The 22,488-nt window shown below is 33.4% G+C and overlaps 1 protein-coding gene across 2 annotated transcripts in view; it reads right to left on the reverse strand.

Moving 5' to 3' along the window:
• The window catches only part of LOC118185478 (3-hydroxyanthranilate 3,4-dioxygenase-like), a 168,951-nt gene that overhangs the window by 104,499 nt on the left and 41,964 nt on the right, over positions 1-22,488 (reverse strand). For both annotated transcript variants that reach the window (XM_085819276.1, XM_085819275.1), the window contains exon 2: positions 21,080-21,161. In XM_085819276.1, the coding sequence (XP_085675402.1) occupies positions 21,080-21,161 (82 nt within the window). The remainder of the gene's footprint in view (positions 1-21,079; positions 21,162-22,488) is intronic.

Here is a 22,488-nt window from a genome sequence, read left to right on the forward strand (position 1 = left end):
GTACCATTGGCTGAAGAAAGCTGACGAGACAGGTTTGAGGCTGTGCTCCGCCTGTTTCTTTTGGCAGTAACTGCCAAATACCGGTCCTCATTCGGCGTTGTAACTTTGGGGCGACCTGTGCTGTAACGTCTATCACATTGCCATCATCTTGGAATCGTTGCAAAGCCTGGAGATGACACTCTGGGCAATTCCAAGTTCGTCTGATATTTCCAGTTGGTTACGCCCACATTCCAGACGGCCGATAATTCTACCACGTCAAAAATCCTCCAAATGCGTCTTTTGTGTCATAACGATTCGGTTATTGCACTGAAATGCTTATAAAGCGCCTACGAACAATTTTACTTCTTTACCTGTACTCCTTATAGATCACTCTCTTACACTCTCGTCATTGTGACGTACCATCGGTGTCATCTGGTTACTTCCTGAAATTTGCATATGGTTCTTGAAAACGTGTGTAGTGATTTTATAGGTGATATTTTATTTTAGAGTTCGATTTCCGTGTGACTCCGAATTATCCTTAATTTATGGACATGAGTGTAAAATATTTCATTGTCAACGAAATTCGGTGTACTGCTGATGGAAATTAAACTGTTTTTATATTAAGCTGAAAAAGAAATTTTAAAAGAAAATGAACTATAAAAAATTTTCCACTATTTATTATACATAATTAATTAATAAAATATGCTTAAATTAATTTCTGTTTTTTTTTTTTTTTTTTTTTTTTTTTTTTTTTTTTTGGCTTTCTTGTACGAAGTAAAGGAAGTAGTACTGTAATCGCGAAAAATATTGAGTACCTGCGCTTTGGACCAGACTTCAGTGGAGCACCATGCATTTTACAGATGAGTCGAGATTCAGCCTGAACATTGATTCTCGGCGTACCTGCATCTGGAGAGAGACTGAAACACCATACTATTCTTCCCTAATCAGGATAAAGGATCATTACGGTGGTGGAAGTGTAATGGATTGGGAAGGCATTAAAATGGACCTCCGCATAATTCTGCAAGCGTTTGACAAAGGATCGCTGATTGCTGTGGGATATAGAGAGGATACTTTCGACTTTTCAGGTTCTTGTGCTCGATTTTTCAGGGGTGCAGTTTGCCCTGATTTCCTGTTAATGAAGGAAAACGCGTGTCCACACAGGGCTCTGCTGGTCGACGGTTACCTGGAAAGTGAGGATATTCTCCGCATGGACTGAACAGCCGGGTTTCTTTCCAATTAAACTTGATAGAGCATGTATGGGATGCTCTTGGGAGGGCAATTTTATCTCGCCATCTTCCTCCGAGAATCATTGCGGAGTTATAAATTGCTTTGTGTTGGATTAGGATCGATTGCCACAGGGACTCCTCAGTTGCTTCTTGTCAAATATGACGTCACGCTACGCGACGTGTCTGGCTATGAAAGGGGACCACACCGCATATTAGACTTATTTTCAGTTCGATACCCCAACGTGGATTTTGGATGTCCGTGCACTATGAGCTTTACCGATAACCAGGCGTACATAAAACAACTTTTAATGATGCATTTCTTTCGCAGTTGCAATTGTACTGTAATACCAAATTTCCAAAAATCGACATAATGTTCAAATCTTTTGTTTGAATTACTATTCAATAATGTTTTAAACCGAAATTATGTATAAATGATTTTACAATCTCTTTTTATTTTCATCTTAATTAAAAAAGTAAACAGATTTGTGTCATTACTTTCAAGTAATAAAATTAAATAAAAATATTTCTTATGATATACAGTAATTATCTATAATATTTTAATATCAATCCTAAACTAAATAATTTACAATCAAATACTTTGTATTGAATGAATGGGGTAAAATGTATTTACATGTATCCCATCATTTAAATTAAACAGGTTTCGAACATCAAAGAACAAGTCTCGGATTTTATTTTTATTAATTCCTGTTTTTCAATATATTTTCAGAATGGTTTAAATTAGAATCAAAATAATTTGTAATTAAGATTAGATTTTTAATCTCTTTTTCATATGTTTCGAAATCATTAGTGTTACATTTCCTCCTTTAAATTTGTTTTCAACTAACTTTCTCTACGGAAACATAGTATTTATCTTCAAATATTTTTGCATCAGTGGACGTAAAAGGGAAAAATGGATAATAAGCTCCAGTTTTACTCTTTTGTGTAAATGTATAGCGCTCAATCTTTGTTTAATCGGTACTTAAAAAAATGAATAAAAATCTGAAAGGTTTCAGATTTTAAATTACGTTCAAAGGGGCGTTTCTCTAACGGTTTGTGTGTGACCTTTATTTATTAAATATCACGTTCTTTGCACTTAAACCATAAAAAATTCAATTCAACAGCAATATCGCAAAATAATTTTAAAATGAGCATATGCTTAGAATTTACAGTTCCGCGCGCTGGAGACAAAAAGTTTTTTTTCCCCCCATAGAGTGTTGCCATTGCTCGCTTTTAAATCGTTGAGTTTGTTACTCAAAAAGTCATTAAAGTTTTACAAAATATGAAACTGATAATAAAACAAATTCCAAATTTCAAATTTGGTCTTCCACATGCCCATATTCGTGGGAGGATTACGTCATTCAAAATTCGATGGCTCTATGTACCGTTGTTTTATCACAATGCGAGAAATATACATGCATTTATGCAGATTTTTCATTATTTAATTTCTTCAAATATAAGTGCTCTAACATTTGGTGGCAACAGTTTGAAAAGTGAAACGGACATTTATAGCGAATCAACGCAAAATCGCAAAACGAAAACAATAGTCTTTCAGGGACAAAGCCCTCCCGACGAAAATAAAGATACTTTTGTAGTACTAGTAATGGGCTCGTATATTTTCATTTGAATTGGAAATCAGTCCGAATTATAAATTTTTAAGGTATTTTACTAAAATATAAGGAAATAAACTGAATTTAGAATTAATATTGGATTTCTAAAAAACCGGTATGGAAATTTCAGGCAGTTATAAGCTAACCGAGTTCTCTCTGAACAAATTTCATTTGATCTATATTTACCTAATTTCAATCAGAAATTCATAAACGGGAATATGTTGTGGTTAAAACTCAATTATTTAACTTTATATTCAAGGAAATTGCGTCAAGTAATTATTTGTGAAGATGAGTTTGTCAGAATTGCTATTCCTTCTAATTGCCTTGGGGAACATTTGGTAATCCTGAATGGAAGCAGAGAGCTTACTCAAAGTATTCTCGTGTGTGGTTAGGAAACACAACGCAAATAAGAAGGGTTAACTTTACCCTTTATTTCTCACAGTGTATAAGGCGCTCCCGCACTTCGGGATACACAGATCAATACTTTTGGTCTAAAACGTAAAAAATAAGAAATAACTAACTTAACTAAATAAGAATTAAACTTAAATTCTGTACAGAAACTATTAACGCGAAGATTGGCGTTTTGACGCTACGCAGATAGTGAGCGAAATGCAAAATACTACACTACGTCTTACTATATCAGCGAGAACTAAGTTCTGGCCTTAAAGGCAGACATGAACTGACTGAAAAGCACGCGCGTGGCAAGGCAGCAAGAAATCTGTCTCTTCTCTTGGAAAAAACAAACTTGTTAAATACCTTTACAGTTTGCAACTCATTAACATAATATTCCTATTCGAGCTTATTCTGGCCGGAAATGGAAAATCAGAGAGGACAGCAAAGTTTTAAAATAAAGTAAACGTTAGTAAAACTTAAAATCCTTACCAGTTGCTAACTGAGATTGAATAACATATTATACCCTTTAACTTCAGTAACTGAATAGCTGTTCAGACTCATTAGTCTATTGTATTTGTAGTATTATTTTGCCTTTAATAGAATGGCAGCGTTACTAAATATTTGAGCAAAACTGCAACACTAAATAAATACTCTATGGTGAAATTCTTGGGTACACGTTTTAAGATAATTTTAAACAAATAAACTTTGAAAAGTACTTTTTTATACTGTAGATCCTAACATTAAATTTCTGCAGCTCTTGATGGTCTAGTGGATACTAAAGTCTAGTTCGAACTCCAGATTGTTTGTTCGATTCTGCATAAGGCTTGGTTGTCTGCGTTTTCTTCCCTACTGATACCCATGATCCTCGGTCGCTACCCGTGATGAATTCTGTACAATTGCAATGCTGTTGATGATGAAATGGCTAAATGATTGGTAAGTTAAGGTATTCGTGAAGAATGCTTGAGAACTCAAGTGTCTCGATCGTTTGACAAAGAAAAAGAGTTTAATTTCTGGAATTTCTCCAACAATAGCGGACTGAAGAATTATCTTTTCAATTTTCAAAGTTTATGAATTCTACAACTCTTAGAGATGAGAAATTTAAACGAATCTTATTTTCGATTATTAAGGATTTCAGTCCTATACACGGTTACTTTGAAGGGATTATTTTTATGGTGAAGGATTCCCTTTTTAGAACATTTTGAGTCACCTCATGTACTCGTAAATGTTTACTTCATATAATTTTATGCTGTACATTTGAAGCTTCATATAACTTTATTCTGTACATCATGAGAACAAAACATTTTGAAAAGCCAACATGGTACAGGTCAACTAGTACGGTGACAAAAGTAGATATAGGTATCTCAAAAAATTTTAGAGATATTGTTAGAGATAATTTTCATCGATGACAGCGAAAATAACATTAATATGAAAGTTTTATTTTTTTTTTACAATTTGTCAGGAAGCTACAAAAGAAAGAAAAATATAAAAGTAAATTAAAATGAAATAAAATAGCTGTAAACATAATATTGACTATGAGTAACAAAAATAGAGCATGCTTGCATTATACTGTGTAAGCGCAACTATTCTGCAAAACAATTCGAAATATTTGCAGTTTATTGTAGATTGGAAATAATTGTAGCATGTTGAAGACAGAAAATATCAACTCGTTGATAATAGTAACACATTGCCATATACGAGAACCAAAGAGTAGCTTTAATTATTGTGGTTAGAGGTAAGGGCATGAGAATATATACACAGTCGTATCGAACACGTAGTTTCAATCTAATGTGTCGTATAATAGTACTAGTTTAATTTCAATCACATCAGTTTGTATCGATCAAGCTAGCTTATAGCTAGATAGTCTAGCTTAGTATATACATAGTCCAACAATAAACGTGATATAGCCTTCGTATATTTTGATTTACAATTTATCTTACTTCGGAACTGCGTACTTCATATTTAAAAAAAAAAAAAAAAAAAAAAAAAAAAAAAAACTAATGCATCTAGGTGGTTCATCAGAATTCTGAATACTCTGCTTTCCTTAGTACACCTTAGATCATAAATGGATCCAAAAGATCAAGATTTGTGTCTTCCATGACGTAGTTAAATTTATACTAGTCTGAAAAACGGTGTCCGCCGATAACATCGCGGCAAAAATATCGCGGACGAAAACGTCGCGGAGAAAACAACGCAAGGCGAAAACGTCGTGCTACAAAACATCGTGGGAGAAAACATCGCAAAGAGAAAACATCGCAGTTCTAAAACATCGTGCTACAAAACATTGTCGTCGAAAATAAAGCGGTTCAAAAACTTCGCAGTTTAGAAACATCGTCATCGAAAATATCGTGGTAAAAAATAAAGTATCTACAAATCATCGCATGACGATAACTTCGCAGACATGCTTTTTTCAGGTTTTAATTATTGTAAATGGATATTTCCATAATGATTTGTGAGCGCAGTATGTAAAGAAGGATAATTTTTATTTTCACATATTTTATTAACTAATAAATGTTTGCTGAAAAAGTAAGAAGGAAATTAAGCATAAAAATTAAATGCAAATTATAGATTATACTTCTCATGAAAAATTACGAGTAAAAACTTTATAAAAATGATTTATTAATGGCCTTTGTTAGTTAACTATGTCGGTTTAAAATTCTATTAAGTGCTATAAGTTGCATTAATTTTCTATGCTTAAGTTTCATTCTTATTTTCTCAGCAAAAATTTATTTGTTAATAAAAAGTATGAAAGTAAAAATTTTCCTTCTTTCCATCTTGCGATCACAAATCAATATGGGAATATCCATTTACAGTTATTAAAGCCTGAAAGAAGCATGTCTGCGATGTTATCGTCATGCGATGATTTGTAGATACTTTATTTTTTACCACGATATTTTCGAGGACGATGTTTTTAAACTGCGAAGTTTTTGAACCGCTTTGTTTTCGACGACGATGTTTTGTACCACGATGTTTTAGAACTGCGATGTTTTCTCGTTGCGATGTTTTCTCCCACGATGTTTTGTAGCACGACGTTTTCGCTCTGCGTTGTTTTCTCCGCGACGTTTTCGTCCGCGATGTTTTTGCCGCTATGTTTTCGGCTGTAACCCTGAAAAACATCCCACCATCTCACCCTACCATCCTCCTCCACGCGTTTTAAATAATATGGTCTGTGACAAAGTGGAGTTCGTAATTTCTTCAAACACTTTTGCCAGCTCATCGATTTTTAATCGTAAAAGAAGTTTTTGCCAAAAACGCCAGATCATAGACTTTTAATTAGCAATGCCAACCCATCTATTTTTAATTACAATAGAATTCCTTGCCTGAAATGCCAGTTTATCGATTTTTAATGAAGCATACCGATTTTGAATTGAAATAGAAGTTCCTCCAAAATGCCAGCTGATCAATTTTTAATTGCAGTAGAATGTCTTGCCAAAACACCTAGCTCATCGATTTTTATTACAGCAATAGCAGCTCATCAAATTTTAATTAAAAAAATTCTTGTAAAATCTGACAACTTATCAAATGCAGCAGTGCCAACTCATTTTTAATTGCAACATAATTTCTTACCAAAAATGTCAGCCTATGATTTTTTATTTCAGTAGAAGTTTCTGCCAAAAGTTACACTAAGTTGCTTCTATATTCTGCCTAGTCATGTAATATAGCCACTAGCGATTTTCAGATATTTTTACGAATGATATAAAATCTGAACAGCATGTATTTGTGTCAACAAAAACGGCTGAGTAGAACATATAACGGATAACTGCGAAAAAGAAGGCTTGCAGCAATGCTTTTAGAAGCTATAAAAACACGGGTAAAAGTATACCATCACACAAGGTGGAATACTTTGAAGCAGATTTTGTCTTGCTGTTTTCAACTGTTCACGGAGATGAACTGTACGTCACGGAACTGTACGTGAATACAAATGTTTTTGTTCTGCATTTTCTTATGCATATGAATTCACGATGAACCGACTTATAAGACAAATTAAAAACTTCTAAGGTTGTTTATGTGTTGCTAGGTGCTGAAGAAACATGAGAAAACTCGTTATAAATATGTTTTTTAACACATCTGGTATTAAAAAAGGCTTAATTGTTCCCATAAACATATTTTAAGAAAAGAGCCAGGATTCAAGCATGCGTAAAATAAGCTCGCATTTTATAAATATAAATTATAATGGGCTTCATACGTAAGGACTCTCTTAGAAAGTACCTAATAGTTGGTTTCTTTTTTTCAGAAAATGATACTGAGGTACCGCATTCTTCGGTTAACAAGTATTTTGAAAAAGCTTTCAACGAAGTGCTCCATTTAATTTATCCAAATGGCACTGCGAGAAAAGGAACTCCAGAAGATATAAAGTAAATCTTTTGAAACAAAAATGATGATAAAGTGCACAAAAACTGTTTAACAAGCTGCTGGTGATGCAACATTAAGTCGTGATGACTTGTTTTAAAGGTTTTTAGGTTAAATTCTAAGCCAAGTAAGAGGTACGCATGGAAAGTAAAAAAACATGTTTAAATACTTCTAAGAATCGTTAATGACCAGACAGAATAAAAACTTTATTTATTTTGCGTATTAAATAGTAACATGTAACGGTATGTAGTGGAGCTAAGGTCTAAAACTACAACAGGGTTAAGTAGTAACACGCAAGTATAGCATTGGCTTTTAAAATTTTCGATCAGAATTTTCCCTAAACATGATTCTATGACCGGGCCTGTTACGTAAGCGCACTCAACACCCCTCCCTTCCCTGAAACGGTTACTGAGAGATCGCTCGCACGTGCTCTGTCATAAGTAGTTAATGGGCAAAAAATGACTTAATAAATAATTTTAATAAATATAAATTTTGATCTATAGTTATTTGATCTTTTTAAAAACAGTTTTACCCTGTTTATTTTGTGCATGTATTATGTTATAATATGTTGCATTATTTTTTACTAATATATATATATTCGGACGGAGCAGGTTGAAACAAAACATCGGAGTAATTTGTAAAATGTAACAACTTGCCCCGAGATATTGTTTCATGTTGTTAGAGGTTTTTCTTACTTTAGGTTTCTTTCTTAGAATATAGAAATCGATTATTCTTCCTTAAAGTTCAGACCTTTCGTTAAGGATTTACCACAGAACCTGTCTAACAGAGACCGATGTAAAAGGAAATCTGCCATCCTAACTGACATACCTGAAGAAGAAGCACTGGAGAAAGAATATGAAGAGATACTTAATAAACGGAAAAGAAGTGAAAGTTAAAAAAATACAAAAAGAGAAAGAAGAGTTAAAACGAATGAAGAAAAGAATTTGAATTTAGATACAGATTCTGAAACAAAAAAAAAAAAAAAAATTCCTCCTTGCGAAAGTGCTTACAAGAACTCTGATGAAGATAATGAGGGCAATGCTTAGTTTGCAAAGTGTGGGCACATGTTAAATGTGTGAGAGGAAACAATCCATCATTTGCTTGTGCTAACTGGAATTCTGATGAAGACTGACTTTTATGTTGATTGATTAAATAATTTTATGTTTTTTTATTCAGCGTCGCTATATTAAGCAAAGAAATCCCCGAATGTTTTCAAATATAGTAATTTTTTTACTATTTTCCTCAGATCTGTTCAAATTGCAACAGTTGAATTGTTTTAGTAAATATTTTTGTACTACTTCTAATATACGTCAGACGTTTTCAAAGTTTTAGGAATTTAAGTAATGTTTTACTTAATTTGTCAATTTTGATCATTACTACTATGCAGTTTTTTAACATAAACCCCATTTAATTAAATACACTCTCAACTGAAAAGAATTTTTTAAGCCATCATCAAAGAACTTTCTCGGTGTCTATTTTTGCTCTTCTTATGGTATTATATTTAAGCTTCCTTATCGTATGCCTCGTAAATGTTTTCTCAAATGTAAGAATGGAATACTCCTCGCAGATGTTGAATAATGTCTGAAGTTTTCATATTCTCTTTTCTTAAAATGAGAATGATTGCTCTGTGCATCTTCCATGGTTGAAAACATCCTGCTACAGTTGACAGTTGAGAGCAGAATCTGGACACCCGTGCGGCTTACTTAGACTATTCGAGTGTAGTCCAGGTTCCGCAACTATCTGGGGCAACACCTCAAGGGCCCTATAAGGGCAAACATTGATCTGTATACATGCTTACATAGTTCATAATATATGCTTATAATTACATAGTTCATAATATATGCTTACATAGTTACATAATTCATAGTAAATGCTTATATACAAGTAGTTCATAATACATAGATATTTAATAATACGCGCTTACATAGTTCATAGTTGCTTACATAGTTCATAATATATTGAGCCTGTTACATAATACATACATAGTTCATTATAATTTCCATTGGCCATAATACATACATGTTTTATAATATATACAGTGGGCCGCAGTACATACATGTTTCATAATATATACAGTTAAAAAAAAGAGAGAGAGAGAAGAGAGATTGACAGGGAACTATCCACACTGTACAAATCTGTTCCCAATTACTCCAGTTTCTTCATTATCTTGCATATTTTGATGCGAAATGATCAGATAACACTTATGAGAAATTGCCTGTTCCGGAAGCTGCACATGCCACTGTGCGGTTAGAGGGCATTGGGTCAAGTAATGGTCTAGTTTACCAATGCCTCCACAGACACAACTTTCGGTATTTGCTCATAGTAATAGGAGGGGATCCTGCTACAGAAATGCACTTGTGTCCAACAACTAATTCAGGCTAAACAATCCTGCACGGAATAGGTCCGTTAAAATGTCAAGATATATTTCCGGCCTAAACTTTCTAAAGCCCTAAAACGTTGGAAACATCCACGATAAAATCTATGTAAGTTCATTTATTTGATTCCCTAGTAGAATTCATCTTTTGCAACACCGTTTAAATTTCTAATTTCCGTTTTCTGAACTTCTTCATTGCTATTAAAGTAATGACCTTCTAAGGTGAGACCATGCTTTAGGGAAGAAAAGGTAACTTTAGATGCCAAATCTGATGAAATATGTAATGGCTGAGAAAGTGTATATTTCATTGCTAGACACTTAACAAGAAGTAACCGTTTGAGGACGCGCTTTCATGCATAAAAAACCAGTTATACGATTTATAGTTATTTTTTTGCCCCCCGATCAGAAAATTCTTCTTAAGAATCTTTTTAGAATTTTTCCAAGCTAAACTTTGTTTCTAATGAGATAAGGTCAGTGTGGAAACTTTTTAGATAGTGGAATGCCGAGCTAATGCCGTACGCTGGTAGATCGTAAAGTAACGAGTTAGTGCTAGATTGAGACAGCCTACTTTTTTGCTTGGTTCTACAGGAAACGCACAGTGTCTGCCCATCTCACTGCTTAAAACGTTTCCGCGCTGACTATATTATTATGATGTTTTCCTTTGAGAACATACATACTCCCCGTGCACCACATATGTACAACACGGGGCTATTATGATGTTTGGGTTAAAATATGGCTTTGTTGCACAGAACGGTTTGGGAGAATATTTGTGGCAGGGGTGAGACGATAAGTCACAAAGACTACTTGTTTGTTTATTTGAGCACCAGCACTGTTGAGCACCAGAAACCAGACACCACTTGAGCACCAGAAACCGGACAGAATACCCCTTTCCCCCAACGCACTACACAATAATACTAAATCATTACAGCATCTCATCGTTCCCCCGAAATTTGTTGCAATTAGCGATTGTAAAAACCCACGTAAATTGCTTAACATTTTATTTTACGTAACAAAAAGGCAAAACTCGCAATTTTCCCCTTCTTGGAGCTGGTACACGATGCGCGTCGCACCCACCGCACCCGCTTCCTACGCCACTGTCTCTGGAAATAAATAACTCATTACTAACCATTTACTTAATATTTTATTGAATTTAATATTAATATTTTAAAAAAATGCATTTAATAAATTTAAACTGCTTCCATATGTCTGTATGTAAATGAAATGCATTTTTCCTAAACTCCAGAACCGTGCGTTTAAATCTTTGATTTTTATATTATATCCAGAATATAACGCGCATCTGTAAATTTAGATCTTATTCTTTGTTTAAAAAGTGCGCGTTGCACGCCGATAAATACGGTAAATAGAGGACTGTTAGAATGTAAGCAATCAAAATATTAACTTCAGGATTTTTGTGGCTATTTCATACACCAACCTTGTTAGCGCATAGAAAAGATTAACAGCACATGTAACTAGGAATGTAGTGTTCTTCAAAGGGAAGCGGATTCATTTATTAAGGCAGCAAATTTACATATGCTAGGATATCTCGTCAGGTCAGAACCTTCTTGGCTCGACAACAAGCAAGTCCTTGTATTCCAATTATCTCATTCGAATTCCGCTTGCTCAAAATTGGAATACGCTACGATAATTTCATACAGATCCCAAAGTTTTCTTGAATTCCGTGATGCTCCACACGACAGCGTTAATATATTTAATTATGTTTGCGTAGGAAATTCACGTATTTTAGATGGTTATAACCAAGTTTTGTCGACATTTTACGCACATTTATGCAATAATTATAAGCATTTTATAATTAATTTGAATAAATGGATAAAGCCATAAAATCCTGGCTACTGTAAAGAAATCTCAAGTTATAATAATTAACAAGAAAATAATATTTATAATATTATATTTAAGTAAATATTTATTGGATTTATGTTTAAAGGAAGGGAAGAAAAAGAATCTAAGGGCGTTTAAGCCAAATAAATTGTATTTTCTTTATTGAAATATAGCAGCATAACAGGTATGTACAAGCACAGGATATACTGCTATATTTATGGGGTTTCGATGTAGAAGAGTAATGAGAGATAGCTGTTACGAAAAGGCATAGAGTGGAATGCTGTACTACACATCATCTGGAAAGAACTTGTTTCTTATGTTTTATGTAACGCTATAGAATCGTTAAGATTACTAATTCAGAAGTCAAACAACAAAAATCAGCTTTATATTTACAACATTTTCACAGTACTAGTTTCGATGGTTTTACCGAACCACCATCTTCAGCTGCAAAACCGCAAATAGACAAGATAGGAAATAATGATTAGATAAGATAAGAAAGCCTGGACAAGAATAAGCAAGTGTCGTTAAGATTGTCGAAGCAAGAACTATAGCATAAAATATATGCATTTCCCTCACCGGTATTCGAACTCCAGACTTCTTGCCTACTTTCCAGTTACACAACGAAGCCACTTAGTAAGGAGGAAGACAAACCATATATTCTCTCAAATTGAAAGAGTTGCTGCGGAGGCAGAGATCCAGTCGCCAGATCTGGGTGATGGCAATTATCGTCCGGCACATTTTTATTCGGACGACTCTTTAGAATTTTTAAGTTTGCCGAAGTAAGAAACATAAAAAATGAGCAAGGCCTTTAACGGGATTGGAACTCCGGGCTTCCGAGTTTCCAGCCGGATGTGCTTAAAATTACACCAAAAATGGTGAAAGAAATTTAAGGATAGAGGAAATATCTTGCACAGCACATCGGTAAATTAAAAAAAAGTGTAAAAGAAAATTACTAGAGCCATCTCATCACTGAACCAGTGGAGGAATTATGGGTAAGAGCGATATCAAAATATGAAACACAAGTAAATCAAAGCAAAATGAGGCAGAATGGCGAATCCGTTCATATGATTTTTGAAAGTTAGCAGCAAAGATAATTAAGGACATTCTGCAAAGTGAGAGGCAGTTGTCAAGTTTATTGGGGTTATTATATTCAGAAATATTACAAAATATGGCAAAAAGCTGTTTAATGACAATTATTTAACACATTTCAGAAACACTCGTAAATGGAAATAAAACAAAGATGATTGGGTTAACTCCTATTGAAACGCGCTTTAGATGAAAGTGCAAAAATTATGGAGGAGAAGGGAAAAATTATCAATAAAGGAGAATGAAGGCGTGAAAGTACAAGAATTAAACTTTAAAACCCATTTCATTTCTTTACATTCGCTTTTGCTGGTTTGTCTTATATATGAAAAAGTCTGTGTGTTTGTTTCTTAGGTAATAATTTAGTCATTACTATAACTGGGCCCACCAGCGACCGAGCGGTAAAGACATTGAACACTGGTAGTTCGGTCTGAGGTTCAAATCCCGCGAATGGGCTGGCTGAATGGGCGTTTTCGTGGTTTTCCCCATGTGTAACGTGTATACGAGCCAGTTTCTCTTAGAAAGTCCCACACGAAGGCATAGCCCTCGTGTGAGTTATCATAATTAAATAATCCAAATCTATAACTATCGCCTTCGAACTTTCTACAATTCTTTTCTGGGTCCTGGAAAAATGTCGACTTCCACTTTTTTCCAAAACAAAAATTAGCTAAAATCAAAGCTATCAATTAAAAACGCTTAAAACGCTAATTTTCGTTCTCATTTTTACTGAGTGGTAATAGTGCTGATATCAGCAACAATGGCAATAGTGATATATTAGCAACAATGGCTGCGTGCCTTTGCTTCTGATATAATGAGAGAGAATTAGTTTATTTTCTATCAAAATTTTTATGCGGGTTCCATATTGCTCAAAATAATGATTTATTTGTTTTTATTTTTGCTCTCCTAGATGGCACTTCCGTATGTCATATGGGCATATATACCATATGATTCTATGACTACATAGCCAGTTGTGGTACGTGTATTAAATACTTTCTTTCTTTGGCATATTTTGTGCATTAAAATGACGCATCATATTACTTATGACGTGTAATATGCTAGTATACGAATTTTCAACTGATGTCATGAGTAAAATAATACATTACTTTCAACCTAACTTACTGGCATCGGCTACTTTTACTAGTGTTGTATAAAGTTATTATTAGTTTTCTACGCAATACAGTGAATTTTTAAAAACACAGAGCAGAAAAATTGACCTATTTGGTGCTCTTAAAAGGATTGAATGTATTTAAATGTATTTCAATGGGGAAAAACTATTTCAGGATGCTATCAGATCGGCTTTATAAGCTCAGTCATGGAACGAATTAAACTTGTTGCTCAGATACCAACCACTGTGTGTGGTTAATAAATCCATGGAAAGGCAGTTCAACAGTGATGTAGCTTCGGAAATGCCGTCAAGGAATTTCTAAAATTCCGAGAACAGGAATTTCACAAAATTGCTATGGATGAGTTTGTATCTCATTGGACGATGTATATTGGACGATGCATATTAGTTTTGCATATTGAGATTAAAATGATATTGAAATTTAACAAATTTACCGCTTTGCTATCACATTTTAGGCACAATAACCTCATTAAAACATTTTTGTATGAAATAAAAGGATGAAAAATATCGCACAAGGAATTGTTTGACAAGCCAAGAAATTTCAGTGTCAGTATATTTATATAAGTCTTAAAGGAGATAAATCTATTTAATTTTATTTAAAAAAAAAAAAAAAAAAAAAAAAAAAAAACAGATTGCCAGATGTTAAATCTGTTCTGGTTTCCCAGGAATATCTATTTTGAAGTATTTATTTGCAGTCTCTTTTCAAATAATTATCTTCGAGTATAACTTCAAATGTTTTTTTCAGTAATCTTTAATTCGTTCATATATTGAAGATCAAAACCATCGCAGTAGGAGCGTACAGTGTCGGTCAAAACAGAGTTGAAACTGGATCTTAAAACTCTGTAACAAGTAATTCACCCTTAATTTTGCCTTGCTACATCATAATATTCAGAGCAGAGCCTTAAAAATCTACAAACTGAATTTAAAACAGGAAAGAACTTACGAGAAGAAACTGAATACTAAGGAGAGAATAAACATTGGTAACTTTATTTAAGTTATTAAGTTAAGTTTGACTCATGAATAATCACCTTCTGCTTTGCTGCACACTGAAATGAGATTTCATCACAAGAAATTGCTTACATGCTTAGTTCTTTAAATTTATCGAGTAAGTAATAACACAAATTTCTAGAGCTAAACAAGGCATAATGCTATTAAGAAAATATTCTTCTTATGAATATATGTAAATTGCATTTCTTATAAAACACAGTGAAAACTTGATGTAAATTACGGGATTATTTTTAACCTTTTTGAAATTAATTTATCACTTCAAAAATTATCATATTTAAAACGAAAATATGTCCAAAATATAAATATCTCTTTAGTAGAGAACTCTTCAATAGCTAATGCTAGATACACAGCTCAGGAAAAGAACCTTAGATGAGCTCAAACACGGTTCGCTCTTTTGTTTTACATTAAGAAAACTTCTCGAGTTTCTGAATTATTTTTCTGAACTAAGTTTCTGAAAATTATCAAATGCATTTTTTGTGTTACTTAATAGGAAAACGAAACATTGTGCCTTAGAAATAGGAGTTCAGCTGATGTGTCTGCAACATAAGTGAAGTTTATTAAATCCGTATTGCATAATCAAGAGTTTGGAAAGGTTAAAGATCATTCTATAGTATACTTTGCAGATAAAAAAGTCATCTCTTTGGAAGCTTTTTAAGAGAAGATTACAGTGAAATAGGATTGTTAAATAGTATGATAACACAGAAGAATATTTGGAAATCGGAACTTAATATTTGCATGAAAATAACAAAAAGAAAGCTATAAAAATTTTCAAAATAATGTTTGTGTGTAGCAATTTCTTATTTTTTAATTTTTCTCAACCAAATTTAAAAAAGAGGCAGAGAATAACAAAATTTAGCCTAGGCGGTAAGATGTATGTCTGAATTAGCGAAAACCAATAACTCCTTTCACAAAGAAACTATTTTAATTGCAACTGGCAGGCAATATGTTATCCATATACATTATGATCTTTTATAAAACATGGATAAGATGAGTGATACAGTATTTTCTCCCTCTTTTTCGCATACCTTTGTGGTGTCACTGAATGCACGCTCGACGTGTATTCCGTAAGTCTAGAAATCGACGAGAATATTGCCTATTTTTCATGTTTCAGCATCGATATAACATAATGCTTACACACATATATGCAATAAGCTTTTGACTGCTAATGTAAAGTACAAACCTGTCGGCAAGGAACATGGTTATATTTATTCCTCATCTGATCATACCTTAGAGAAAAAGATTTTCAGTCGCAACCTCCTTTTTGCTTGGAAGACAGATTTTGGTGGATCGCTGAAAGTTTGCAAGCACATTTTTGCTGATTGTGTAATTTAAAATATGTTCCTGAAATTACGAATTTGTTCATAGTTAAAATTATTTGTTGATAATTTTATATATTTACAATATTATTTTGTTAGTTATTTATAAATTATTTGGTTTTGTTCTTTACATTATTTTGTTCTAAGAATGCCTAATTTTGTTTTCCTTTTTTCAGAGTAGCTGTGTAAATGGAAGATACATATACGAGAGGTGCGAAATTAAGAAGTTTCAGAAACACTGCGTTAGATTACACTTTACCATTTAGGTTACATGCGTGTCTTTGATGCATGTTATAACTTAGATCATACATTTTCACTGGAATATGAAGAGAGCTTGTGATGCATGTTCAGTAAAAAGAGTCTGAAAAGCATTTGACTAATATAATATTGTTGCGTGCGCACGGGTTCGTTATGAATTGAATGCACAAGTCCGATGAAAAAAAAATGAATCAACATTTATTATTGTCAGCACAAATAAAACAAAGAAAGTTGTACAATATCTCACAGTAGATATTTTTTACGTAGTATCACAGTAGTTATCTACTCAAACGTTCAAAAGAACTTAATTCAAAGCAGCTAGAGAAAGCTAATCTGCGAATTCGCTACAGTCAACAAGAGCAGTTTTCTAAACAAACTCTTAAAACAACAACTAACTAAATAACGAATTGAGAAGTTTTCGTCCTTTTTATAAGCTTTTTAAATCACGCGAGAGATTGTTCTAGCAATTCCTCGAAATTAAAAAGAGATTTATTTTTTAAATGTTAAATGTACGTGCTCTTGTATTTTTAATTTTCCGGCTTAGCTTTCTTTTAATATTCGTCACGCGTTGCACTGCACGGGGAATAAAACAATTTTATTTATAATTCTACTAACATGAACTATTTAAATACCAAATCCGTAACAACATGTTGAATTTCAATTTAAGACATTAAAATTAACGTTAAAATATTTCAGAAACCTAAATACAAATTTTACATCAAGCAAATGAAACGTTTCCTCCTATGATTATTTTATATTAAAAATATCGGAAATTTTATAATATTGTATCATAATTTTTCATATTTTATAAATTTTAGAAGTTAATGCTATATTTAATTCATCATTAATAATTTTATATTGATTCCTTTTGCATAATCCTAGATGTTAAGTATCATTGCATCAGCTAGCAATATAAGATCTAATAAGCTAAAAGTGAGATGTTTTTCAAAATTTTTGCTATGTTTCGGGTGCATAAAATTCAGTTCTGACATAATGTGTGTCATTTTATATTCACGAAGAAGCATCTTAAATGCCATAATGAAAATAACTTATTTATAAAATATTATAATGTGATATGAATAATAAATGTTTCATATATGCATATATATTTTTTGTCCTGTTTTAGTACGTCACACCTTTCTTTGAATATGCTCAAAACAGCTGCCGATTTAATTTCTTTGTTGCGGCTAAGATTATTCATTTTCATTTTGTCACAGGTTTTTTACTGTATTTTATTGAAATTCTCGAGTGAAATGTCTCTGGGAATATCGATTTCTAAAAAAAGTAAAGATTTTACCACTACGAAAATTCGAAATTACACTTTCAAATTCCAATGTAATATTTCCCAATTCCTGAAACTTTAGGCTAGGTGTATCACCTGAGAAATATGCTTCGACATAATTCATTCTTTTATTACGGAGAATCAAAGATGACAACGTATGTTCAATTTTTAGAAGTACGAGACTTAAAACTGGAGAGAATGTTTGGTTGAAATCCTCTATTTTGACTCTGTAAGCTCAAGCCTTTTCGAACTTAATGGATAACAATGTGTAAGGTTTATACTAAGTTTTTAACAGTTATCTTTAGTTACTTTCCTGTCTCTCTTAATTTCAGCTCCTAATTTCCTGCCAGAGTGTGTTTTTAGAATCGCGGTTAATGTAAATGAGGATATAAGTCGAAGTTTCACTAACTTCGTTAGAGAGTCAGAGATTCTGACTAGTGCGCGTTTGCCACTTGCCTGCACTCTCTCTAAGCTATTACTACTGTCTGTCTACGAGAAGAACAGCCCGCCACAGGGTCTAGCGGGTGGCGGTCACTATAGCAACAGGGCTAGTATATTCCAAATAGGGGTGAACCAAGGAATGCTTTATTGTTATGTTGTTTTTGGCGACTTTTGGCTGAGGGGAAAACAGTTTATCATTCGTCTTCGAGACATCCCTACGGAAAATGGGTCCAGGCTCATTTCTACGGCAACAGACAGCTGCAGACTAACTGGCGAGAGCTTTTCTTATGATAGACAGACTGTATGCTAGGCCGTATTTCAAGCCCTTGAGCTTCGCCACTTAGTTAACATTTTGAAGCCAACTCCTTAGAATTTTGATACCTTGGGCTATATCTTTTGAGTTAAGCATTAGTTAAGTTTGATTTCTCAATACTTTTGAGTTCAAGCCCAAGTGGAGGCTTTGCTGTAAGCTCTAAGACAGGAACCGACTATAGATACTTATTTTGAGAAATAAAGTGTATTTAACCCTTCTAGAGTTAACGTTTCCGTTTCCTGAGCTAAAGCGATTATTCGCTTACCAGTTCTCGGGGTACCACACACTTAGCTGTAAGAGAAAAGGTTGGAACACCATAAATGTATGAAATGTTTGGAGGTAGTGGTGATAATAGATATTAATCTTGAAAATTATCTCGAATCAAATTCATCAAAAAATTTTAATAATTTCTGTATTCATAGCAGCAGCTCTCAGCTACTTGTAATCTTCAGTTGACGGACAAATCACTCTCTTCATTTTGAGTAAGATCGGTTTTACAGTCCTGAACTCTATGTGACTGGCTGTATGTAGAAGGAGAGGGGAAAACAAAAAACAAAACAAAACGAAACAAAACAAAACAAAAAAACAAAAACAAAAAAAAAAAAAACTTTTTTTTCAAGCAAACTAATTTTCTAACAACTTCTTTTTTGTATGTTGTTTTTTCTATTTTTATTATTTGCTTCGCTTTTGCGGCTGCTGCTTGTAAAACAGTTTGTCTGCCATTTTATGGAAACGCGTATTATGGATTTTAAATTTTTGCTTAGATTTTATGATGTTGCTGATATATTATTTCTTTGGATATATCTCACTATATTTGGCAGATAACCAGTTATAGGCCCCTGGCAAAATGTAAAGACAGCAAGCCTCCATTCATGTATACAGGGTGATCCTAATTTTTTTTTTTACAAATTGCGAGTTACTCGGCTCAGTGAGCTCAGTTTTTTTCATTCTTATATGTTGGTAAGTTGCGCATTTTTTGCTTTAAAAATGATTGAATTATGTTGTTCTTATCTTCCGCTTAAGGTTTCTATGCCTTTAGTTAATCTGCATGCCATATTTGTAGAATTATCAACAACTTAAAAGTTGTTTAAGTGCAGGTAACTCTATTTTTTTACTATAGCAGCCATATTTGTTTACATTTGAAACTTAGCAGAATAGTGAATTACGTCTTTCTGCACTTTTAGTGTCTTTTTGCTTTTTTGCCGAGTGGGAACAAAAAAGAAAGTTTTAGTTTTATCCACCGAAATATCTACCTACTAGCTAAATTGCTTGTTTTTGTGTAGAAGCTCTAATTTTAATTGTAAACACTTTTTTAAATTGTTTTAAATGTATTTCGTGTTTTATTACTTTATGTTTTTCTATATCTTCCAGTTTTAAAGGAAAATGTTTTGAGTTTTTATGTATTTTTGCATTGCCGCGAAGTGGGAACTGAATTAATTGAATGAGAAATACATCTTTAATGAAATTCGAGGAAATAAATTTAAATGAAATGTAGGAAAAAGTGTGTATAATTTATTATTCCTTACAAAGAAGTGATGTGGTGTACACATCAGCCTTTTTCATTTAAATGAATTGTAAAGAAGATATGACACAATTTTGGAAGTATCAAATAAAATCCCTTGTGAAGCTGAAAATGAAATTTTTAAATTATGAGAGATAAATAATGTGCTTGTAGCTAAAAAATAAGAAGATTGGAATTTAATATTTCAGAGATATATTTAATAAAATTTCGAAGATTATGTAAAATTCTTGTGAAAATCCACCATTTATATGACATTCTTGTGCGAAGGTCTTCTACAGGAAAGGCCTGAATTCCTCTTAGCATGGAGTGCGAAATATAAGACATGAAAGCTAATTAAATTTCATTAGATGAAATTCAGCAGAATTCATTTGAAAGTACTGAAGCATGTGAATGAAAATACAAGTTATGTGAAAATAATTCGTTCATCGCGCTTGGGAGTTCGTTGCGTTGAGACATTAATTAGACGTAGATTTTTATGAAATTAATATTACTGGATCTTAATCAAGCTTCAGTTAAGTAATCAGAAGAAATATGCAAGAATCAATAAACATACCGTTCGAGAAGGGGTAAGAGATCTGGTTAACATATTAAAGCAACGTATGTGTATGCTTCGCAACAGATCCAGGAAATCTTTTCAGTGTTGAAAGACTGAACAAACTACTTATAAACTTCGACTGGATTTATAAACTTCGATGGAACTGAAAGTAGCAAACTGATTCACCGATAGATTCATGATGTGCTGTATTGCTACAAGGAAAAGCACAAAAGAAAGTACTGGGGGGAGGGGGCAAGGGGAGGAGACAATGATCGTATATCACAGAAAACGAGTAAGCTGCATAAGGATAAACGGAATTTTGGTATAAAGGTAAATAAATCTACATTTTAAAACGAATTGGATATGCATTATGCTTTTCATAAAGATTTCTAAAAACATAGCGAAATATACATATTTAATTAGTATCTTTCCTTACCTCTTCTCCTTCTTCCATATGAAAGTCTTTTCTAGAATTTGGCCCACCCACGAAAAATGTTTTCAGCTGACCATCTTTATACCTGTGGAAATTAAAACATAAATTAATCTTTTGCTACTTATACTACATTTATGTAGTATAAGTAGAATATGTAACTAATAACATAAGTAGTATAAATAAGCTTCATATTAAGCATACATATTAAGTAACTCATATTACCTACATATTGTGACGTCGTGGATGCTTCAGTGGGAACGGAATCAACACTGATAGTGGAGATGCATCACTTTTTAATAACACAACATATCACAGATACAACATTAATACATTTAGAAAACTTTAGTAGATATCCGAGCTGGTGACACAATCAGAGACATTAACGAAGATGGTACTCGTCATCACTCGACAAACAAAGTCTCACACATCAGCTCGCTGGCGGAGCTTCCCAAACTCTCTCTCTCACTGACAGGCGTCCGAAATCATCTAGAAATCTCATCTCTTACGCATGCGTAATTCTCAGTTAAGTCGTTGTCATTCACAAATCTTTAAAATAGGTGTTAAAATGAATTATAGTCCTCGTAGTGTGAGGAGTCTCTCTATTCGAGAGCATCATAGGTCTTTCTAGTAGAGTTCAGGAGCGTTCTTTACAGACTAACTCCTTCCGCCTCCAGATTTTGTTTTCCTCGGACACAGAGGAAACAAAACTTTTTTTTAAGTTCCTACGGGATAAAATACAAGTTCAGGCAGGCGTTCACTACTAACAAACACCTTCCGCCTCCAGTTTTTGTACAGTTTATGGTTTCAATACAGATTGTTTTGGCCTCCTCGGTGATTGCGGTGATTTGTGCCCAGAGGGCGCACCGCACAAAAAGTTAGTTGCGTTACAGAACGTAAGGGAAGCGGACACGCCAAAATGTCGGGCGTATTACCGCTAATTGAGGTAATTGCATCGTATCTGTCAGGTGGCAGAAAACTAATATGATGTATCAATTCACATGCCAGGTGGCAGAATATGTCTATCATGTACATGCCAGGAGGCATAACGCTTGTAAATATGCCAGGTGGCATACGACTTGTAAATAAATTGTAAATAAATGTACAGTAAAATATCTTGGTGCAATAGATCAAGGAACACGCATCAACAACCTTCTGATCATTTGGATACGTACATTTTTACTGGTGACCCGGACGTGATTTGTGGAGATGAAGAATGGACGAAGAAAATTAGTGAGTTCATGACTGAAAAGCCAGGATTTAACGCGAAGAAATTCGAGGTAGGCCCTTTTTCATTTTTCCAGTTTTGAATAGAATTGTTGAATAAAAATCTTGGTGATTATTATAGTTGATAGAATCTAATGGTAAAATGGAGGCTATGAATAAGGCAAAGAAGTTGCGTACGGTGACGCGTA

This window comes from Stegodyphus dumicola, chromosome 6 (assembly GCF_044657685.1).
Source record: "Stegodyphus dumicola isolate Sdum_Otavi_A_Nest chromosome 6, ASM4465768v1".
In the NCBI taxonomy this organism is placed as follows: Eukaryota; Metazoa; Arthropoda; class Arachnida; order Araneae; family Eresidae; genus Stegodyphus; species Stegodyphus dumicola.